The sequence below is a fragment of the Daphnia pulex genome, chromosome 10 (assembly GCF_021134715.1).
Source record: "Daphnia pulex isolate KAP4 chromosome 10, ASM2113471v1".
NCBI classification, from domain to species: Eukaryota; Metazoa; Arthropoda; class Branchiopoda; order Diplostraca; family Daphniidae; genus Daphnia; species Daphnia pulex.
Window position 1 is genome coordinate 15770299 of NC_060026.1, and position 19112 is coordinate 15789410.

The 19112-nt window shown below is 39.7% G+C and overlaps 4 protein-coding genes and 1 long non-coding RNA gene across 12 annotated transcripts; 2 read left to right on the forward strand and 3 right to left on the reverse strand.

Moving 5' to 3' along the window:
• Positions 1-84: 84 nt before the first annotated feature.
• Positions 85-660, reverse strand: LOC124205670. The gene is made up of 3 exons (XR_006879435.1): positions 393-660; positions 203-287; positions 85-137 (listed from the first exon to the last, which is right to left on the reverse strand). It is a non-coding gene; the product is annotated as an uncharacterized LOC124205670 (long non-coding RNA).
• Positions 661-1850: 1190 nt separating this feature from the next.
• On the reverse strand, positions 1851-3807 carry LOC124205668 (galactosylceramide sulfotransferase-like). Of its 4 annotated transcripts, none has more exons than XM_046603129.1 (6): positions 3673-3807; positions 3403-3610; positions 3117-3324; positions 2989-3051; positions 2053-2931; positions 1851-1983 (listed from the first exon to the last, which is right to left on the reverse strand). In XM_046603129.1, the coding sequence occupies exons 2-6, from the start codon at positions 3542-3544 to the stop codon at positions 1881-1883; spliced, it is 1395 nt and encodes a 464-aa protein (XP_046459085.1). In that variant the 5' UTR covers positions 3545-3610; positions 3673-3807; the 3' UTR covers positions 1851-1880. The 4 variants fall into 4 exon arrangements, with proteins under 4 accessions (XP_046459085.1, XP_046459082.1, XP_046459083.1 ...); XM_046603126.1 differs by having other exon boundaries at positions 3397-3610; XM_046603127.1 differs by having other exon boundaries at positions 3397-3604; positions 3673-3803.
• LOC124205669 (galactose-3-O-sulfotransferase 2-like) lies at positions 3683-6162 on the reverse strand. 5 transcript variants are annotated; one of them, XM_046603134.1, is made up of 5 exons: positions 5444-6149; positions 5315-5377; positions 4362-5249; positions 4169-4273; positions 3683-3731 (listed from the first exon to the last, which is right to left on the reverse strand). In XM_046603134.1, the coding sequence occupies exons 1-4, from the start codon at positions 5581-5583 to the stop codon at positions 4180-4182; spliced, it is 1185 nt and encodes a 394-aa protein (XP_046459090.1). In that variant the 5' UTR covers positions 5584-6149; the 3' UTR covers positions 3683-3731; positions 4169-4179. The 5 variants fall into 5 exon arrangements, with proteins under 5 accessions (XP_046459090.1, XP_046459089.1, XP_046459088.1 ...); XM_046603133.1 differs by lacking the exon at positions 3683-3731 and adding an exon at positions 3812-3894; XM_046603132.1 differs by lacking the exon at positions 3683-3731 and having other exon boundaries at positions 4155-4273; positions 5444-5600; positions 5661-6148.
• A 1533-nt stretch (positions 6163-7695) lies between these two features.
• Positions 7696-11807, forward strand: LOC124203560 (vascular endothelial growth factor receptor 1-like). The gene is made up of 13 exons (XM_046600232.1): positions 7696-8166; positions 8278-8875; positions 8943-9116; positions 9189-9368; positions 9436-9578; positions 9649-9793; positions 9864-10091; positions 10160-10310; positions 10376-10503; positions 10572-10720; positions 10794-10916; positions 10977-11106; positions 11173-11807. The coding sequence occupies exons 2-13, from the start codon at positions 8791-8793 to the stop codon at positions 11568-11570; spliced, it is 2034 nt and encodes a 677-aa protein (XP_046456188.1). The 5' UTR covers positions 7696-8166; positions 8278-8790; the 3' UTR covers positions 11571-11807.
• A 2687-nt stretch (positions 11808-14494) lies between these two features.
• On the forward strand, positions 14495-18212 carry LOC124205671 (platelet-derived growth factor receptor alpha-like). The gene is made up of 15 exons (XM_046603136.1): positions 14495-14876; positions 14940-15096; positions 15158-15327; positions 15411-15564; positions 15636-15809; positions 15877-16056; positions 16116-16255; positions 16325-16466; positions 16529-16756; positions 16823-16970; positions 17038-17141; positions 17201-17364; positions 17423-17545; positions 17621-17750; positions 17811-18212. The coding sequence occupies exons 1-15, from the start codon at positions 14622-14624 to the stop codon at positions 18191-18193; spliced, it is 2652 nt and encodes an 883-aa protein (XP_046459092.1). The 5' UTR covers positions 14495-14621; the 3' UTR covers positions 18194-18212.
• The last annotated feature ends 900 nt before the right edge of the window (positions 18213-19112 follow it).

The window sequence follows — 19112 nt, forward strand, 5'->3', positions numbered from 1 at the left end:
AAGTGAACTTACACATGAAATTGCTAATTAGTTATCCAAGGTTCTCTAGAAGATGGAATGAGAGATTGGTGCATGCTGGCCGGGGTTGGTGATCTAGCAAGTCCAATGATACAAACAACAAATAATTATGATGAATCCTAATAAAAGATAAGAAGAATATATATTTCAGCAATACTTAAATAAAGCTAGTGTTGATTGTTACCTGAACCATTTCGATGGCACAATGAATTTAAACAAAATAGTTGACAGTAGGCTGCACGACGGCCAGGACCCTTTCACGTTTCCTCCTGAATAAGTTGATGAGAAACATTATCCATTATCATGGTTATCCAACATGTACACGGAATAGAACACATCACCGACAAGTTACAGACTAAATCACTCGAATTTACCTATGAATTCACGATAGCTTAACTTTTGACAGCAAACCGCCATAAGCCCGTAACTGACACGATAAACACGCCAACGCCATCTATTTGACAAGTCTCAAAACTCAGTATTTGAAGGAGTCTCTCCATTTGTCTTTTAAAAGACAACACAAAACTTGAAAATTGCACTTTTATTTGCTAAATCCTAGCTTGAAATCTTGAAAGTAGTACAGACAACAAAGCTCACTTGCTAGTTTTATGCAAATTTTCCGGAAGTATACGGAGGGAAGTAAGCGATAGCGCCTTAACCATTGAGCTTTCGTCAAAATAAACTAAATATTCGTGATCTACGTAAAATTTGGGGTGAATTAGGAGTAATTTAAACGAAAACAAGAATTCGGTCAAAATCGAGATTTTTTTTTTCCTGAACGGTCAGGTTAATTCTCGAAACCGGAAGTACGCGTACGTACAAAACATGAACTTCACCACAAATTTTACGAGGATCACGAATATGTGGCTCTTTTGTGCGTCAGATGAATATTTACTGAACTACTGACTGAAATGAGAAAACCGGAAGTAGAAAAAAAAGAACATTATTATTAGAAACTAATAAACTGTGAGCTTTGTTGCTGAAACTCAAACTGACAGCCATGTACAACTGACTTTACCTATTTTTCCTCGCTGGTCGACTATTCAGTACAAATTGTTATTTGTTAGTTGACGTCGATAGCCACAGGATTTTCTTCGATTATATTACTTGGACATCGCATACTTGGATTAGTGCGCCTTGCTCAACACGGAGGTCTTACCGGTCTTTTCTCGTCTGTCACCTCGCTACAACCAGTTTGGGAGTAACGGTTACGTCTGGAACTGCCGATTTTGCATCTACCTGACTTCACTCGACGATGATTCTTCCGTCGGCCACTCGCATGTTTGAGCAATCATCATTCTTTTTCACCATCCGAACGGCGTAAATTAGACAAAATAGCTCCGCACAATCATGTAAATAACTATTTCGTTATCTAATCTGGCTTTATCCAAATGGTCTCTCTAACGTCGAACAATAATTCAAAAGTAGTCCACAACAGTTTCAGGGAATAGCGAATTCAGACGGTGACAGCTAACTGCTAACTAAATTAAGAACCTAGTTTGCCTGTGTTTATCGGGGTTGTGATGTGGGCGATGTTCTCTTTCTTTCACTTGTCACAATAAACTAACACTGACTGAGGGAGAAAATGAAGCAACGCTGCCAAATGTTTAGACACAAAAATATCCACGACTTTAATAATTACTCAGAATAAAATAGTCTTACTCTTCTAGCCAATCAATTGTTAACTATTAAGGTTCAAGTTGGGTATGGAAGACAAATGAACCTTCCTTCAAAATTTCAAATGCTTAAAATTTGTTTAACACAAACTTCACGTTTTTAAGTAAATAGACTATCCTCTCAGGAGAAAATTATACAAGCAGGCAACTGACACAAAATTTTAAACAAAACTTTATTTGTTAACTTTAATTTCTATTGCTTCTCATTGTTCTAGAAAGAAGCAAATCTCGGAATATTTTCAAGTAAGCGTGTTCTTTCATCGCATACAAGGCACACCATTCATGCTTTCTGTAACAGAAATGTAAAACCATTAATAAAACGCACACTTGTTTTCACTTATAATAGTGCTCAACTTACTTGTTGACGACGAACCCCATGATATTGTTGTTGAACTCCTTGAACGCCCCTTTCAGTTTTTCATTGCCCAACTCTTGAACAACACAAGTGTCGTAAAGTTGCTTGTTGGCTTCCTCCAGCAATTGCTTCTCCCTCTCCATGGCACTCTCCATCTCAAAAAGGCCAGAAAGAAACGCTGGCATAGTCGAATGTTTCCGATTGAATTCCGCTACCCTTTCGTCGAATCGACGGGAGAAATGTTCGAAGATACGGACGTCAGCGGCCAGCCAATCAGAAAGCACCTCCCTCTCTTCAATACTCACAACGGACGACTTTTCCGGTTTTCTTCGGTTCAGGTTGAGGTGGACGACATTTTCGAGAGGCCAGTTGAGGAGATGTTTCAAGAGGACCAACGATTCTTCCATCCTATTGGCAACCATCACCAGATCGAACTCGCGATCCAGTCGCTCAATTTCTTCCGTGATGGCGATTTCATCGTGAAAGATTTCGGGTGACAGCCCCATGTCCCAGGCCATTTGGTTTCGGCCAAACAATTTACCTGCGCGCTTATTCAATAAAGGGGATGACCCATTTTGGATAATGACGACCATTTCATGAATATCTCTTGCGCCATAAAACTTTCCAAACTGTGGCTGTAGATAGTGAAACATGGATTTAAAGACTTGGACAGGGTCTCGAACGATAGTAAAGGTTGGAACATCTTCACGCAGTAGTGCCATGACCTCCTTCTTGTTCCAGCGGTTGTGCAAACTGAAAATATCAAATTCGACATTTTTCCACTTCGTAGTATTCAGTGATGAGTGGTCAAAAAGTTCAGTTCTGGAAAGGTAGTTCCCGCTTTTTGGCAACACAACATTCAACTTATTTTTGTGTGCGAATCTGAAAAATATTTTTTCAAACAGTTATAAACACTTTGCATATTGATAAAAGTATTACCGGAATATAATGTTTTCAATTGTACTACTTGCGCATTTATGATTTTTCATAAACGCAAATTTTCTGTAATCGAAAACAATAACGTTAAGTTGATTTAAAATTCAGTTTAATGAATGAGCTAATCAAACCTGCATCCTTGTTGTGTGGAATTCTGATAGGTCAATAAAACAATCAGGAAACAACTGATGGATACAACTGCAACAAACCATTTGGAGAAACAACGTTTGTGCAAACGAGACGGGCGGTTGTGCATAGCGTGCAATCTGGATCGCACCAAAACGTTTAAAAAGTTATTGGACTGCATTAAGGTGTTCTCGGAGGCCGACTCGAAATTTCCTGTACACAGCAGAAAAGTAAACGACTAGTGGAAACGATTTTCGAAAATGCCAACTATTATATTGCTATCACCTGTACCTCTCGGATAAAGCTGACGGGGGCCGGATGTGACTGTTCTGCCTTCTTGAACACATTCACGTATGGTTGCCAAACGAGTGGCACATGTGCATTTTCTGAGTGAGACTACCGAAGCCGGTGAATGCAACTGACTGAGTGGCATTTTGACTGTCGTATGAGCGTTGCAATACAAGGACTGGTTTTCTGCTATTACTCATAGTACCTTTGTCTCAATTTTAAAATTTGATCAAGACTAGCTTTAGTACGTATTTTATCCATTTTATAAGTTACCTTAAATAGAAGCCGGCCATTAATGAAGAAATTTTTGGAAATTGCAGACATCGGAGTTCCTAATTTCAATCCTATCTTTTCAATTTAAGTGTGTCGGTTGTATATCAAATATACAGCTACAAGGTACGAACTAACAGGTGGGTGCCACATGTTTTTAGATTTACCAATGCTGAATAGTAAACCACTCGTCTAAAGGGGAGGGGGATAATTTTTTGAGCAGCTCTGTGCAAGATTAGAATACTAGAAATTTACCTCTTAATTTTGTAAAAAATTTGCCATTCGATAAATAATGAAAGGACCTTATCTAATATTTGAGTGAAGAACTTATCTTTAATAAGATGCACATTGAAGATAAATTACCATTATAAATGCAAAGTCATTACTTAAAATGCTTAAACAATTGAATTAAACTATACTTTCAGCGGAAAATTATGCAATAATCAACCTTCTCAGTTATTCCTTGCATCAACGAATAAAAAAACTTTGAAATTCATACCGTTTATTTTCTTACTGGTTCATTGCTCTGGAAAGAAGTAAATCTTGGAATATTTTTAAATAAGCGGGTTCACTCATCGCGTAAAAGGCACACCATTCATGGTTTCTGCAACGGAAAGCAAAATAATTGATTAAAGACACGAACAGATTAGCTAATTGATTAACAATAAAAAAGCAAAAAATTCTAAACTTACTGGTTGACGTCGAACCCCATAATATTGTTATTGTACTCCTTGAATACCCCACTCAGTTTTTCATTGCCCAACTCTTGAACAACACACGTGCCGTAAAGTTTCTTATTGGCTTCTTCCAGCAATTGCTTCTCCCTCTCCATGGCACTATCCAACCCAAAAAGGCCAGCAAGAAACGCTGGCATAGTCGAATGTTTCCGATTGAATTCCGCTACTCTTTCTTCGAATCGACGGGAGAAATGTTCATAGATCCGACCGTCAGCGGCCAGCCAATCAGACAGCACCTTCCTCTCTTCAACACTCAGAACGGACGACTTCTCCGGTTTTCTTCGGTTCAGGTTGAGGTGGACGACATTTTCGAGAGGCCAGTTGAGGAGATGTTTCAAGAGGACCAACGATTCTTCCATCCTATTGGCAACCATGACCAGATCGAACTCGCGATCCAGTCGCTCAATTTCTTCCGTGATGGCGATGTCATCGTCAAATATTTCGGGTGACAGCCCCATGTCCCAGGCCATTTGGTTTCGGCCTATCATTCCATTCATTCTTCTACTGAGCGCTTGGTGAGTTACCGGTGACCTACTCTGGATGATGCGAATCATATCGTGAATATCTTTCACGCCATAAAACTTGTGAAGCTTTGGATCTAGAAAGTGAAACATGGATTCAAAGACTTGGACAGGATCTCGCACGATGGTGAAGGCGGGAACTTCTTCACGTAGCAGAGTCATGACTTCCTTCTTATTCCAGCGGTTATGCAAAGAGAAAATATCAAATTCGACATTTTTCCACTTTGTGGCATCGAGTGAAGAGTGGTTGAAAAGCTCAGTTGTGGAAAGGTAGTTCCCGCCGTTTGGCAACACAAGGTTCAAGTTGTTTTTGTGTGCGAATCTGTAAAATAGTTTTGCATACAATAATTATTGAAATATCTTACATATTGATGGAAATGGTAATACCTGAAAATAGTGTTTTCAACCGTAGTACTTGCGCATTTGTGGTTTCTCATAAACGCAAACTTCCTATAATTTTAAACATAAAATACATTTAAAGAAAAATATCTCAATAAAATGAAAGTAGAAGTATACCTCAATTCTTGGGGTGTTGATATTTGGAGTTGCTCCGAGTTCTGATGGATCGTTAAAACAACCAGGAAACAACTGATAGACAACACTGCAACAAACCATTTGGAGAAACAACGTTTGCTTAGAGACGGATGGTTGTGCATAGCGTGCAATTTGGATTCTGGAAGTGCCCAACAATCGTTTACAGATACGTTAGTTTGCTTTATGTCTCTTGACTTACAATTGCCTGGTAACGACAGAGGAAAACTGACGACTAGTCGCAACGAGTTTCGCAAGGTCGCAATATAACCTGTTTGTCGTAAGTAGCAGCTTAGTAAATCACGTTCGCTTGGGCTTTGCCTCCCGGATACATTAACAAGGATGTGACTGTTCTGTGTGCTCAGTCACCTCGTCGTAAGGGTGAGAGGGAGTGGTCAATGTCAGGCAACCATTCTAATAACAAACAAGCACATGTGGATAACTGGCTTGCTAAGTCGACAAACTGGTTAGCCAATCTCAAGTAAATATTATCATTTGATGCGCGTGCCAAACACCTGCGTAAAGAGTAATGACAGACGGGCATATAATACCTCCATTGTTTGAAGTAGAATGTGTGCTGCAATGCTGTCACTGAAACCTTTCTCGCCATTTAAATATTTCATGAAAATAACTAGGTGTGAGTGTTATAAATTGTTGATTACCGTATGGAAACCAAAAACCAATTTTTGAAATTGGTGGGTGCAATAATTGACATGGCAATCGTCGGATAGGGCAAATAATCTGAAACGCTCGCTGAAACGACGAAACACATAAAATTAATTTGAATATCCGGCGAAACAAATGATGAGAAAGGCTATAATACTTGGGAAAATAAAGACTTGATACAAGTTCAAGAAGAGCTGATATTACAATGAATTATAAAGAAACGATATCAAACTGTGGAGATTTGGGGAAATACAAGTCCACTTTGACTACCATTTTGTCAGAGATGGGACAATTTTAATGGTGATGAACGACTTAACGCTTTGATATTTGACACGCCAAAAAATTCACAAAGGTTGTTTTTGGAAACGAAAATATAGACGCTACAAAACTACAATTGTTTCGATCGATAGTCGGTCACTAGGTACACGCCAAGACAGACCGATGTCACGCTCTCCTTTCTCCAGTTTTCCTCTAAAGTAACTGAATAAATTTCGACGTAAAATTCTGAAAATCTGAACGAATACGCCCACTTTTACCTGAATGAAACTGAAGGCGCAATAGCTCACCGTCTTGTCGGTTCGTTAGATCTGTTGCTCAATGAGAAAATCAAGGAAGGGTAAGAAAGATGATCTAAGTTTTGCTAAAAAAGAAATAGGAATGAATGGTGTCCTTGATTTCTGAATCAATCAGTGGGAATACAATTAAAATTCTTGGTTGTTTTATGTTTCCCCCTGTTTAGAATAAAATGATATAATAATAAATTTAACTTTATATTAGTTGGCAGTTGGCTTATGCCCTGCTGGTTATGAAACACAAAATCTAAAGCTTATACTAGATTACAGATGTCCACGTGTTATTATGGCACTGCTCGACGCCCTGTTGATGGCTATTTGTTGCCTGTTGGTCTAAAGGTCACTGCCAATCTCCTGAACGAAATTCTGACAGCATCTAGTCACGAAGCGCTTATCGACCGCATTGTCATGGCCTACGTGATGTTTCCAGTGTTTTGTCTTTTTCAGTTTTCCTTAGGAAGAGCGGAATTGGAAAATTTTGGAGCTCGTACGATGCTGTTTGTTACCAAACAACATCAAGCGGTTACACAGTTCGCCATTTAATTAAAAAAGGGAAAAAAATAGTTTCTTCGAAAATCTGACGGACAAAGGCAGAGTTTAATCAGACATTTTTCAGGAGGAAAAGAACGCCTTTGATCAGCAGGGGATATCAGTGAGGAAAAGCCGAAAAGGATACCGGACAGAAATTAATTGATTTTTGAAAGTGAATCACGGAGGTGTCAAAATAGTTTCCCTTGACACATAAAAAGTGACATACTTTTCATCGCGAAATCTTGCAAAGCAAACCTCTCTTGATTAAATTATCAACACAACTGGTGTCGATATTCAATTAGGACCTACGCCTCTACAAAGGTTTCAAATGCACCTCAATCTTTTGCATTGCTTGTGTCGAATCAATATCCAATCAAGGTAGTAATTGTATTTGTACACCAAACTCATAGCCAACTGTTTTAAATGCCAATAGAAGGTCTTCATAGTTTAGCGATAAAATAATACCGACGAGGCTAGACTGACAGGTCACTATGGCGATGGATACGGCTAGAGATTGCCTCCGCCTTCCGCGCGTGTCCGTGACAGCCCAAAAGAGCCAAAGCATACCACGAAGGAAATGAATCGCTTGGTTTTTCATTCTTAGATACCATTCGGTGTCTGAGCGCTTTCGTGGAAACAAGTGATTATTTTTCAAGTCGCCCAACCCTGACCAGGACGATGTCTTCAATCATAGCGCGGTCGGTGCTCTTGCTATTTCTCTTATTCTCTCGAGGTACCAGCAGCAGAGAAATTGGACTCTCAAAGGTTATTGGAAATCGTATGCGGATGACTCCGGCTGACAGCCACCGGGTCGTTGAAGCAAATTCAAACCTGACAATAACTTGCACCTACGCATTTCAAAACGACAACGAGAGTCTTGACCATCAAAACATTTCTTGGAGATGGGAGTTGCCCAGCTTCCTCACCAAATATCCAAAAGTACGTAACATAATTGACTAAGAACTATTCTGAGGCGGGTGAAAAGAGTAAATCATTTTTGACTGAAATCCAATTTTTTAAATATCGGTTTTGAAACACTTTGATTTACAGTTAACGAATACGACTGAGCGTTGCAGCAAGACGGTCCATGTGAACAGCACTCACATTTCGGTAACGCTGACACTAGCGAACGTCACACCACTTGACACGGGCTATTTCCGGTTTTTCCTCGAGGACATGGAAATGAATCAATACGTTTACGTTTTCGGTTTGTTTCATGCGCACTGCGATTTATATGCTGGGATTAATTTGATTCTCTTCCGCCAGACAATAGAATTCTCATCGTCCTCAGCGACAAGAGTTTCTTTCCGGATTATTACCTGTACTTTCTCCACCAAGCGGAATTGGGTGTTCACATCCCTTGCAAATCCACCCATCCTAACGTGACAGTCACTCTCATCCATATAGAACCACTCAACAAGGAACCGAATTTCGACGTAATCAAAATTAAATTTGTTTAATCCGTAAAAGTAAGTTGTCCTAATTTGAAAACAGGATGTGCTAGCCAACCCCAATTCGCCTTGGTTGTTCGAACCCGAACGCGGACTGACGTTAAAACAGGTGATGATCAATAACACTGGGAACTACATCTGCGTTGGCACAATGAATAACATTAGCACCGTCAAAAACTTCACCATCAGTGTCAAAGGTATATTATTGTTTTAAGTTTCTGTCGTTACATAACCCAAGCTGAACTTTTGATCGAAAACAAATAGGAATGGAGTTGGAAAGAGTGGGGGATCCCGAGGATCCGGTCGAAGGAAGCAATGTCACTTTAATTTGTCGCGCGATATTCCCCGAAGTCAAATACGCCGCCCCACCGGAATGGGCCTATCAAATTGACAATAATGCAAGAATGCAAGTGATTGATGAGGCAAATCTACCTCAAGGTCTGATATGGAGTACTGTATGATCTTCTTACAATAAAAATCAATTGAAAAGTAAACTTTCGTTGAGGCCAGGCATTCAGATAAAAACAGAAGGGGAAAATAAAAATCACAATACCAGCGGATTCAAACTGAATTACTACGAAAGTCGATTGGATCTCTTTGAAATAACCCACGACACCCACACAACGTTCCAGTGCAAAGCCAACAAATACAAAGACGCAGTCACTAAATCCATTTCTTTTCGGATTAAAGGTAAAACCTCTGGTTTGGCATTTAGTTTCTATGACGTGCAAGCGTGAGACTGACTCGATGTGTACAGATAAACTTCACAGCAAACCGCCGTCTCGCCAGTTGGACGAAAAAGGAACGGAAATGACTTCCTTTGTCGCCATTTCTGTTACTCTAGCCATCTTCTTCTTATTTGGAATCACCATCGTCGGCGTCAAACAACATTACGATAAGGTACACACGACGTGAGCGAAACAATTCATTGCAACGATCGCCAATTCTTGGTATTTTCTCAATATCACAGAAAAGTGCGATAGAAATACCCGGAGTGAAGAAACTCCTGAAAGGAAATTCAAAAGAAATCAATCCTGAATTGTTAATCGAAGAACAAATTGAACTGTTGCCCTACGACAAACGGTGGGAATTCCCAAGAAATCGACTTAAACTCGGTTAGTTAAAACGTTTCTCTCTAGAACTAAATTAAATTAGTAGTGCTATCGATTGCGTTTCCACATTTAGGAATACAACTAGGAGCTGGATGCTTCGGACGAGTTGTCAAAGCCGAAGCTGTGGGGATCAAAGGTTCCGGTGAACCTATTAAGACAGTGGCAGTCAAAATGGTCCGATCACAGACTAATGTCGCTGCTCTGGAAGCCCTTGCAAGTGAATTGAAAATTCTGATCCATTTGGGATCGCATTTGAACGTCGTCAATCTACTGGGCGCTTGCACCAAAAAGATATCACAAGGTCTGTCACATATTAAGCTGGATTATAATTAATAAGCGGCGTGTTTAATCCAAACGATATTCATACAGGTGAACTTTTGGTCATCGTCGAATATTGTCGGTTCGGAAATTTGCAGACCTACTTAATCAATCACCGCAGCAGTTTCATTAACCTGGTGGACGAATTCGGCAACATTCGAGCGGAAAATGAGATGGAGTATGTTGACATTGTAGCTGCTAGGTATATGAGGTTTACCACATGAGAGATGATTGTACCAATTGACCGTTTCTCTTTGAATTTTCTAGCAGAAATGAAAATTTTGTCAAGGATTTGAAACTCCAAGGCAACCAATACAAATCCTGTGTATCGGAGACGTTAACTGCTGATGGAAATTTTACCGACGATTGCCAAGCCCTTGGTTACAAACTCTCCGGTAAAAAATCTAATAATTATAGGCGATAGACTAAATAAAATGTGAAAATCGTTTTGGTTTAGTAACAGAATCGAACAGCGATCCATCTGAGCCGCAGTCTTTTTGGAAATACCAAACCGATCCGGACGCTACTCTTAATCGAACCATTTCCACACGCGATTTAATTTCCTGGTCGTATCAGATAGCTCGAGGGATGGACTACTTGGCTAGCAAAAAGGTACACGCCATGTTTCATACAACATTTCCTGATATAAATGTAATACGTTATCATTCAATTAACTCGACAACAGGTCCTCCATGGCGATTTGGCTGCCCGAAATGTTTTGCTGGCCGACGACGGAGTGGCAAAAGTGGCCGATTTCGGCATGGCCAAGAAAATGTACTACGAAGGAAAATACGAAAAAACGGGCCAGGTGTGTCTAAGTAACTTTTAAAAAAAATTCGACACAAAAATTTTAAACAAATTTCGGTAGGGATTGATGCCAGTCAAATGGATGGCCATCGAATCCTTGACGGATCGCGTCTTTTCCAGCCAATCGGACGTCTGGTCCTACGGTGTCCTCCTGTGGGAACTCTTTACGCTGGGCAAAGTCCCGTACCCAGGTAAGAATAAAAACACTTTTGGAAATTGAAGATCACTCCTTACAATAAGTCTCTCAATTATTTCAGGAATAGACGTTGGCCATCAACTCACCAAAGCCATTCAAAACGGATACCGAATGGAGAAACCAAATTATGCCCCCAATGCATTCGGAGAAATCATGACGGACTGTTGGAAAACCGACCCCAAAACGAGACCCACTTTCAATCAGCTGGTGGGCACAATCTGCTCCGAGTTGGAATCGTCTGTTGGCACAAATTATCTCAATTTTAACAACCCGTACGAAACAATCAAACCTTCGTACGTCAAATTCAACGAAGAGAAGAATGACACGGCGATTACTACGCATCTATTCGGACTTGCGGAATTGTTGAACGAAAAGTCGCAACTGAATGGCAAATTGCAATGCAACTCTCAAACAAAAGAAAACGAGGTTCGTTACTCCCTGTTTCCTCAGCGATTCTGAACAAGGCGGTGGGAGAGAACCACGTTTCCTGGAAATATACGAGTCAAAAAGTGCTTGCCAAAATATTGGAAAAATCCTGCTTAACCCCCTATACACTGTGTGAGCCCTTTCTCTCATTAAAAACATATATCTATTACGTACCGGTAAAATATTATGAGATATTTATAATAAAAACCTATATTGATCAATGTTAAAAAATTTGCCGCCTTTATTGGTGATGATATGGCATGGAAAACAGATCGCATCGTTTCGGAAATATATTAAACCTTCTCGTTGTCGTTAATGTCGGTCACGAACTAACCAATACTTTATAAAAAGCGCATAGAGAAACCAAACAAAGCTCCAAATTTTTTAGACCAACTGCTGGAAAACGGACCCGAAAGCTGGAGGTGAGCCAATTACAAGAGAAGTGTGGTCATATACCGACAGTCAACTTCAACACGGCGGTAGCAACAGACCAATTGGGTCTAGCGAAATCGTTGACCGAAAAATGGCAGATGACGGAAAATAAATTGGAATTTAATAATAAAAAAAAAGTCTGTCCGAAAAAAGAAATGAAATTCGCTATTCTCCTTTCCTCAAAGAGAGCCTATAGAAGAGACGCGCCGATAAGGATTTCAGCACACCATGTTGCCTAGCAACATTGACCTTAGCTTAAATTAAAGTACTGGTCACACTTGTTCTCCTTCAAATGTGCATCCCTTCTTTTAAAAAAAATAATACAGAAACGGGTTCCTACCGGTAAAAATGCTGTCTTGCAGATCCTGTCCCCCAGATGACGGCTAGATTTCGTACGTCCAATATCGGAGAAATAAATGGCAGTTGAACTTGGAGGACTGTCGGCGAACTTGGACGATGTTACTGAAAATATTTACGAGGTTATATTTGATCATCGATAAATGGAACACAATTTTGAAGACTTTTTTTAAAATTACCTTCGTTGCGGAGTTGTAGAAACACGTAATTCATTCGTTGACATTTTTCGCTCCAGTTCCGCCGCTGGCTGACAAGTCGCTGATGTCAATCTACTCGTAGAAGTGGCAAGTGTACTGCACGACACGGGAAAAAGAGATTGATTACAAAAAAATAGGTATACAAAATTCGTCGCTGGTGTTTGCACGTATTAAGATAGGCGACGACGTGATGTGAAACTTTGATTCTAATGTAACTCACATCGAGCAACCAACACAAAACGCATGGAAGGAAACTGCGCAATCACAGCACTATTGAATCAGACGATCGCTCACGAATTTTGTCCTTCAACTTGTATTATAAGGCTGCGTGGCCTTGACTCTCTTTCCCCGTCAGAGATCCTTCCACCCGTGAAATATACGAAAATGGATGGAAATGGAAGTCGGTCCTTTTACACGCTCTGTTTGACTGTATGTTTATGAAAAGGGCTTTTATCGTTTGTTGGGCCCAGTTATAACATTTTAAAAGAAATCAATTCCATCCCTATTACCATTGTTCCCGCGACTCCTACAACATGTAAAAATAACACAAAATACTGCCAAGTGTCCACAACCCTATTGAAACCCGTTAATGATGTAAACATTGCCCAGAAACAGTCGTACTAAATCGTCGGCGATAGGGTTACTCGCCGACGTACTCAAAGACCCTGGATACATTAAACATCGTGAGTTCATTACATTTAACTTGACGACAATCGACGACAATGCAATCCCAATATTATAGAGGAAGTTTTCAAAAACTTTCGGAGAAAAGATCGGGCTGAAAGAGAGACCAACTTTTTAGCTGAAAAGTATGAAGCATTGGTGACCTACTTTGAGTTATTCCAATATTAGTTACTAGCTATTCAGAAAACCCATTTCACGCAAAATAAACAATTTCTACTGAAAGAAAACGGCACTTTATTTTACTATACGTGAGTGCTGAGATCCCCTTTGCTTACGCATCAATATTTCAATCGCTATTTTATTTTACCTTTCCACTCGTTTATCAATTTCAATTTGTTATTTGAAAAAAAAAATTGCCCTTCTTATTCAACCAATCGGTTTCTAGTGGCGCAGAGTACGATCCTTGCATCTCCTTTACAATAAAGCTGTCGTATTATGTACACATTGTGATATTGCTGTCGTTCTACGCAGGGCTATCGACGGTTATTAGGTCCATGTAATACCATAGCACAGCACGAGTTCGACAATTGCTTACATAAATTCGTGTAGCTGCGGAGTAGCCCCCTTAATCACGATGCATTCGTGATGAAAAAGACTTTTTATGTACGAGTTTCTCCTAGGAAAAGGTTCCATTGTGCTCGTGAAATTTTTTATATACGTAGGAATCTGTACATGCACACTTCATGCCAATTTTTTACCTTGACATTAAAAAAATAGGGTATATTCGGTAAACAGCTCGTATAGTAAATTCGACAAAATCACTATAATAGTATAATCCAATATAAACGGGCTATTTCGGAACCCCACTTACTATCACGCATAGCTCTGAAATTCACAAACTCTTTAACTATTGTGAAGAAATTGACAACCATAAATAACTTTACTTGACACAAATTATTTAGGAACTTATTAGATCTTTTTGTTTTTACTGAACTTGTTATGAAAGTGGAGGGTGTGTCGAAAGAAAAGTTATGCAACATAATAATAATGACCGAATTCAACCGAGATAGAAATAGCTCGTATAGCGAGGGGTGCGCTGGGGTTCAACGATGCTCTTTCAGCATTAAATGCTCTGATACATTAACTGATTATTCTATCAAACACGAAAATGCCAAGTTCAGTACGGTATAAACCAAGCATATTTACATACGAATAAAGTAATCCCACATACAAAATTACGGACGTGTCAACTCGTCTGCGCTTGCCCGTGCCAGAAAAGAGCTACGCAGGACGAAGTAAACAGCCCAACCCGCACATATATATAAGGGCATTAGGTTTGGGCTTCGTTCCCGTCTAGACAACAGTCGATACCTGTACGTTGAAACTGGAAAACATCTTGTAAAATTCGCAGTTTAAATCGTGAAATTTTCAGCATATCGTCGTAAAATCGCGCATTCCCGATAATCTGAATGCTATGTTAAACAGTGGATTCGATAGGTCCGCAATGTCTGTGCACAAATCGCTGGTACTTTTAGTCTTTTGGGTAATAGCCTGCAGAGAGAGTAATGCTCACGACAAAGGTGTCTGGCGGATGACTCCGGGTGACGAGATTGCAGAAGAAAATTCAGTGCTCACATTAACTTGCACTTACGCATATCAAGAAGGTTTTATCGATCGGAATTTCTCCTTGAGATGGGAGTTGCCCGAATTCCTCGTCAAAAATCCGCAAGTACATTTCAAAATAAATTTGTTTGGCTTATTTCAATTAATTCCTATTATAATGTGATCACAGCTAACGGGGGTTGAGGAGCGGTTCCGTGTAACTTTCACTACGAACGAAACGCACATGTCATCGACCATGACCCTTGCGAACGCAACAGCAAGAGACACGGGCCTTTACCGATTTGTCTACGGCGATGAGCAAATTAAACGATACATCTATGTTTTTGGTTAGTTCTCGGCCATGAATTTTAATACTACTGGACCCTTATTGTATAAATAATCCGTTAGATGGAAGAAATTTGGTGACTATCGTTGACAAAGGTTTCTATCCGGATTACTACTTATTCTGCTTCCACCAAGGCGAGTTGGGTGTTCATATTCCATGCAAATCCACCCATCCGAACGTGACAGTGACCCTCATCCACCGGGAACGACTCAACCAAAAATCAAATTACGACGTAAAAAGAGGAAATTTAAAAGATTTCATTTTTTTAGATAGAATTAAAATATTCCTTTCATTAAAAAACATTATCATCAACAGAATGTGCTATCCTATCCGAATCCGAAATGGTCTTTCGAGCCGGAACACGGACTAGCACTCAATCACGCAATGATCAATGACACCGGAGTTTTCCTTTGCATTGGCACAATGAACAACATCACCGACGAGAAGAATTTTACCGTCAGTGTCAAAGGTATTTACTCTGAACCAATGCGTATAGCAACAAGACTAATCTTCCTCAATAACAAAAAATTAAAAAAACAGGAATAGAGTTGGAAAGAGTTGGTGATCCTGAGGATCCGACGGAAGGAAGTAACGTGACCTTAATCTGTCGCATCCTTTTCCCCGGAATCAAATTCCCTGGGCCACCGGAATGGGAATATCAAATCAACAACACCGCAGTGATGCAAACTATTAATATCACAAATCCCCCAGCAGGTGATAAACCGATTGGAAACTATGGAGGATATCGATTCGTCACCGTCTTTCTTGTTTTCATCCGCAGGCATCCGGATAGAAACCGAGGGCGAAAAAAAGAAGCACGAATCCGCTGGATTCAAACTAAATTTTTACGTGAGCAGACTGGAACTGTTTAACATTAGCAAAAATACATACACCACTTTTCAATGCAAAGCCAATAAATTCCAAGACGCAGTGGCTAAAGCCATTTCTTTTCAAATTAAAGGTAAAATTTAATTTCGTAATGATTCAGTTACTGACTAGCTGAACGGATTTCTATCGCAGAGAGAAAATCGACAGAGACAATGTTCGATTCCATCTTATTGGACAACAAAAGAACAAAAACAATTTTAATTGTCGTCTGTTCGTTAACTATTTTGCTTTTACTCGGAATCGGAATTGGAATTAGACTCAATTCTCAAAAGGTAAAAAGAGTAGCAGTACACCAAGTCTTGCCGTTGAATTAAAACCCTTTCGCAAATTACATTTAACAGAAGAAAAAATTATACCCGGGTTTAAAAAGAATACTCGAAGGAAATCAAAAAGAAATCATCCCAGAATTGTTAATGGAAGAGCAAAGTGAACTAGTCCCCTACGACAAACGGTGGGAATTTCCCAGATATCGACTCAAACTCGGTTGGTCAATCGCGTTGATTCAATCACATTTTCGACTTATTTCACCTGTTCTTCGTGTTCAGGAATACAATTGGGAGTGGGATGTTTCGGTCGGGTTGTCAAAGGAGAAGCTGTGGGGATTAAAGGTTCCGGTGAAACTGTCAAAACGGTGGCCGTCAAAATGGTCAGATCTGTAACAAACGTCGCTGCCCTAGAAGCTCTCGTGAGCGAATTGAAAATTCTGATCCACTTGGGATCGCATATGAACGTCGTCAATCTACTGGGGGCCTGCACCAAAAAGATATCACAAGGTCTGTGCCACATTACGTTGGATCATATTTAGGGTGATGTGTTTAATCCAAACGATATTCGTGCAGGTGAACTTTTGGTCATCGTCGAATATTGTCGGTATGGAAACTTGCGGACTTATTTAATGAACCACCGCGACAGTTTCATTAACTTGGTGGATGAATTCGGCAACATTCAAGCGGAAAATGAGATGGAGGACATTTGTCTCATGCCCAAGTATGAAAGAATAAAAACTTGTTCATATTTAAGAATTCCCAATAATACGCGTTAATGCAATGTGCAGGTATGAAAACTGTTTGAATGGATCAAATTTCAAAGAAAACCAAATTGAGCCTCGTCTTTTGATTAATCCATGTTACGGGAATTTTGAAAATAACGAATGTGAAAGTAAGTATTGTTTGAAAATTCTTCAATCCATTTGATACACATTTTTTGGGGTTTTCAAGGATCGCCAGAAACTTCAATGTCAAGTGATCCGTCAGAGTCACAATCCTTCTGGCAATACCAACAAGATCCGGATGTTACTTTGACTCGATCCATTTCCACACGCGATTTAATTTCCTGGTCTTATCAGATTGCTCGAGGGATGGATTATTTAGCTAGCAAAAAGGTATACGTGATATTTCAAAAAGGTTTGTAATCTGCCATCACGATATCAACACTTTAAGGTTCTCCATGGCGATTTGGCCGCTCGGAATGTTTTGCTGGCCGACGATGGAGTGGCCAAAGTGGCCGATTTTGGAATGGCCAAGAAAATGTACTACGAAGACAATTACGAAAAGACAAGCCAGGCAGGCATTTTGATATAATGACGCAACACCGCTCGTATAAAAAAAATGAATGCATTTTTAATTTTGTACTCATAGGGGTTGATGCCAGTCAAATGGATGGCCATTGAATCTCTAACTGATCGCGTCTTTTCGACCCAATCAGACGTGTGGTCTTATGGTGTCGTCCTCTGGGAACTCTTCACGCTGGGTAAAGTTCCTTATCCAGGTGAGATCATAAACGAAAATGTCTAAAAAAACGTGTAGATGACATTTTTTTCAATCAAAGGATTTGGTGCTGGTCATCAATTAATCCAAGCAATTCAAAACGGATACCGGATGGAGAAACCAAACAACGCGCCGAATTTATTTGGAGAATTAATGACCAATTGCTGGAAAACGGACCCGAAGGAGAGGCCCACGTTCAGCCAATTAGAAGAGACAATCTGTGGCCATATGGAATCGACAGTCAACTCTAATTACTTGAATTTGAACGCTTTGTATGTCAAATTCAACGAAGAGAACGACACGGCGACAGCAACAGACCTATTCGGACTAGCGAAATTGTTGACCGAAAAATCGCAGATGACTGAAAATAAGTTGCAATTGAATGACAATTTTCGTTCACCAAAAAACGAGAATAGCTACTCTCCTTTTCCTCAAAGAGCCTGATGAAGAAACACGGAAAAAAGGGTTGTACGTTCCGTACTCGAGCTGCTGTCCAACCACATACATTTCTTCAATGGAAATTTCTATATAATTATGTCTACATCGTAATAACTTATATATCTGATCTCAATTCTCGTGTTTGGTGTCTATTTAAAATAAACCGCGTTAAATTCAAAAATTGAGCCGAGTATTTTGCAGATAAAGAAAAGAAATTACAGTCTAAGAAAACTGACATTTCTGAGATATCGTCAAATGGAAGAAAGCTTTAAAATGCCTGGCAAAATGTCACTGCTGCGGAACACATAATTTCAGTTTTGCAAAATTCGCTGCTGAAAAAATATATGAATGTACTAGGGGCCTACATTAACTTCCCACAAAGCACTGGACACGTTTCAAAAATTCGAATTTACATCCATTCGTTAAAAAAAATGGAAATGAGTTCCTACCGGTAGAGATGCTGTCCCTTATCCTGCGATGACGGTCCGTTGGATTACGGCGACGAATGACATCCAATATCCGAAGGAATTTGACAGCTGACTGTCGACGAACTTTTTTTCCTTGTCGTGTTACTGCAAATATTTAAGAGGTTGTGAATTATCATTGATAAATAGGACACATTTTTATCAGAGTTTACTTTCGTTGAGGAGTTGATATTTTTGTAACCAGTTCGGACGTTTGCCAGGAAGGTGTTGACAGCCAGCTGCGGTTTACTCCATAGGATCGATTCATCATTTAACTTGAAAGCTAAGACGAAGATTCATGAAATGGCCATTCATTTTCAATCTTTGTTAATATTATGGCACAATCTTTTACCTGCAACGATCCGATTTCATTACGTAAGGGAAGAAATCAATGTCGTACCCCAAAACTGCCATTGGAGCGCAAAAGAGCCTATAGAAACATTTGCTTTGACAAGGAATAT

Coding starts and splice junctions, on each gene's coding strand:
- LOC124205671 (XM_046603136.1), top strand. CDS start 14,622: ATGTTAAACAGTGGATTCGATAGGTCCGCAATGTCTGTGCACAAATCG. Junction 16,467..16,528: donor CAGATATCGACTCAAACTCG/GTTGGTCAATCG, acceptor CTTCGTGTTCAG/GAATACAATTGGGAGTGGGA. Junction 17,365..17,422: donor ATTATTTAGCTAGCAAAAAG/GTATACGTGATA, acceptor CAACACTTTAAG/GTTCTCCATGGCGATTTGGC.
- LOC124205668 (XM_046603126.1), bottom strand. CDS start 3,544: ATGCCACTCAGTCAGTTGCATTCACCGGCTTCGGTAGTCTCACTCAGA. Junction 3,052..3,116: donor TCCACACAACAAGGATGCAG/GTTTGATTAGCT, acceptor TTTCGATTACAG/AAAATTTGCGTTTATGAAAA. Junction 1,984..2,052: donor ATGGGGTTCGTCGTCAACAA/GTAAGTTGAGCA, acceptor TTTCTGTTACAG/AAAGCATGAATGGTGTGCCT.
- LOC124205669 (XM_046603134.1), bottom strand. CDS start 5,583: ATGCACAACCATCCGTCTCTAAGCAAACGTTGTTTCTCCAAATGGTTT. Junction 5,250..5,314: donor GTTGAAAACACTATTTTCAG/GTATTACCATTT, acceptor ACTATTTTACAG/ATTCGCACACAAAAACAACT. Junction 4,274..4,361: donor ATGGGGTTCGACGTCAACCA/GTAAGTTTAGAA, acceptor TTTCCGTTGCAG/AAACCATGAATGGTGTGCCT.
- LOC124203560 (XM_046600232.1), top strand. CDS start 8,791: ATGATCAATAACACTGGGAACTACATCTGCGTTGGCACAATGAATAAC. Junction 9,369..9,435: donor CATTTCTTTTCGGATTAAAG/GTAAAACCTCTG, acceptor CGATGTGTACAG/ATAAACTTCACAGCAAACCG. Junction 10,917..10,976: donor AATACGAAAAAACGGGCCAG/GTGTGTCTAAGT, acceptor AAATTTCGGTAG/GGATTGATGCCAGTCAAATG.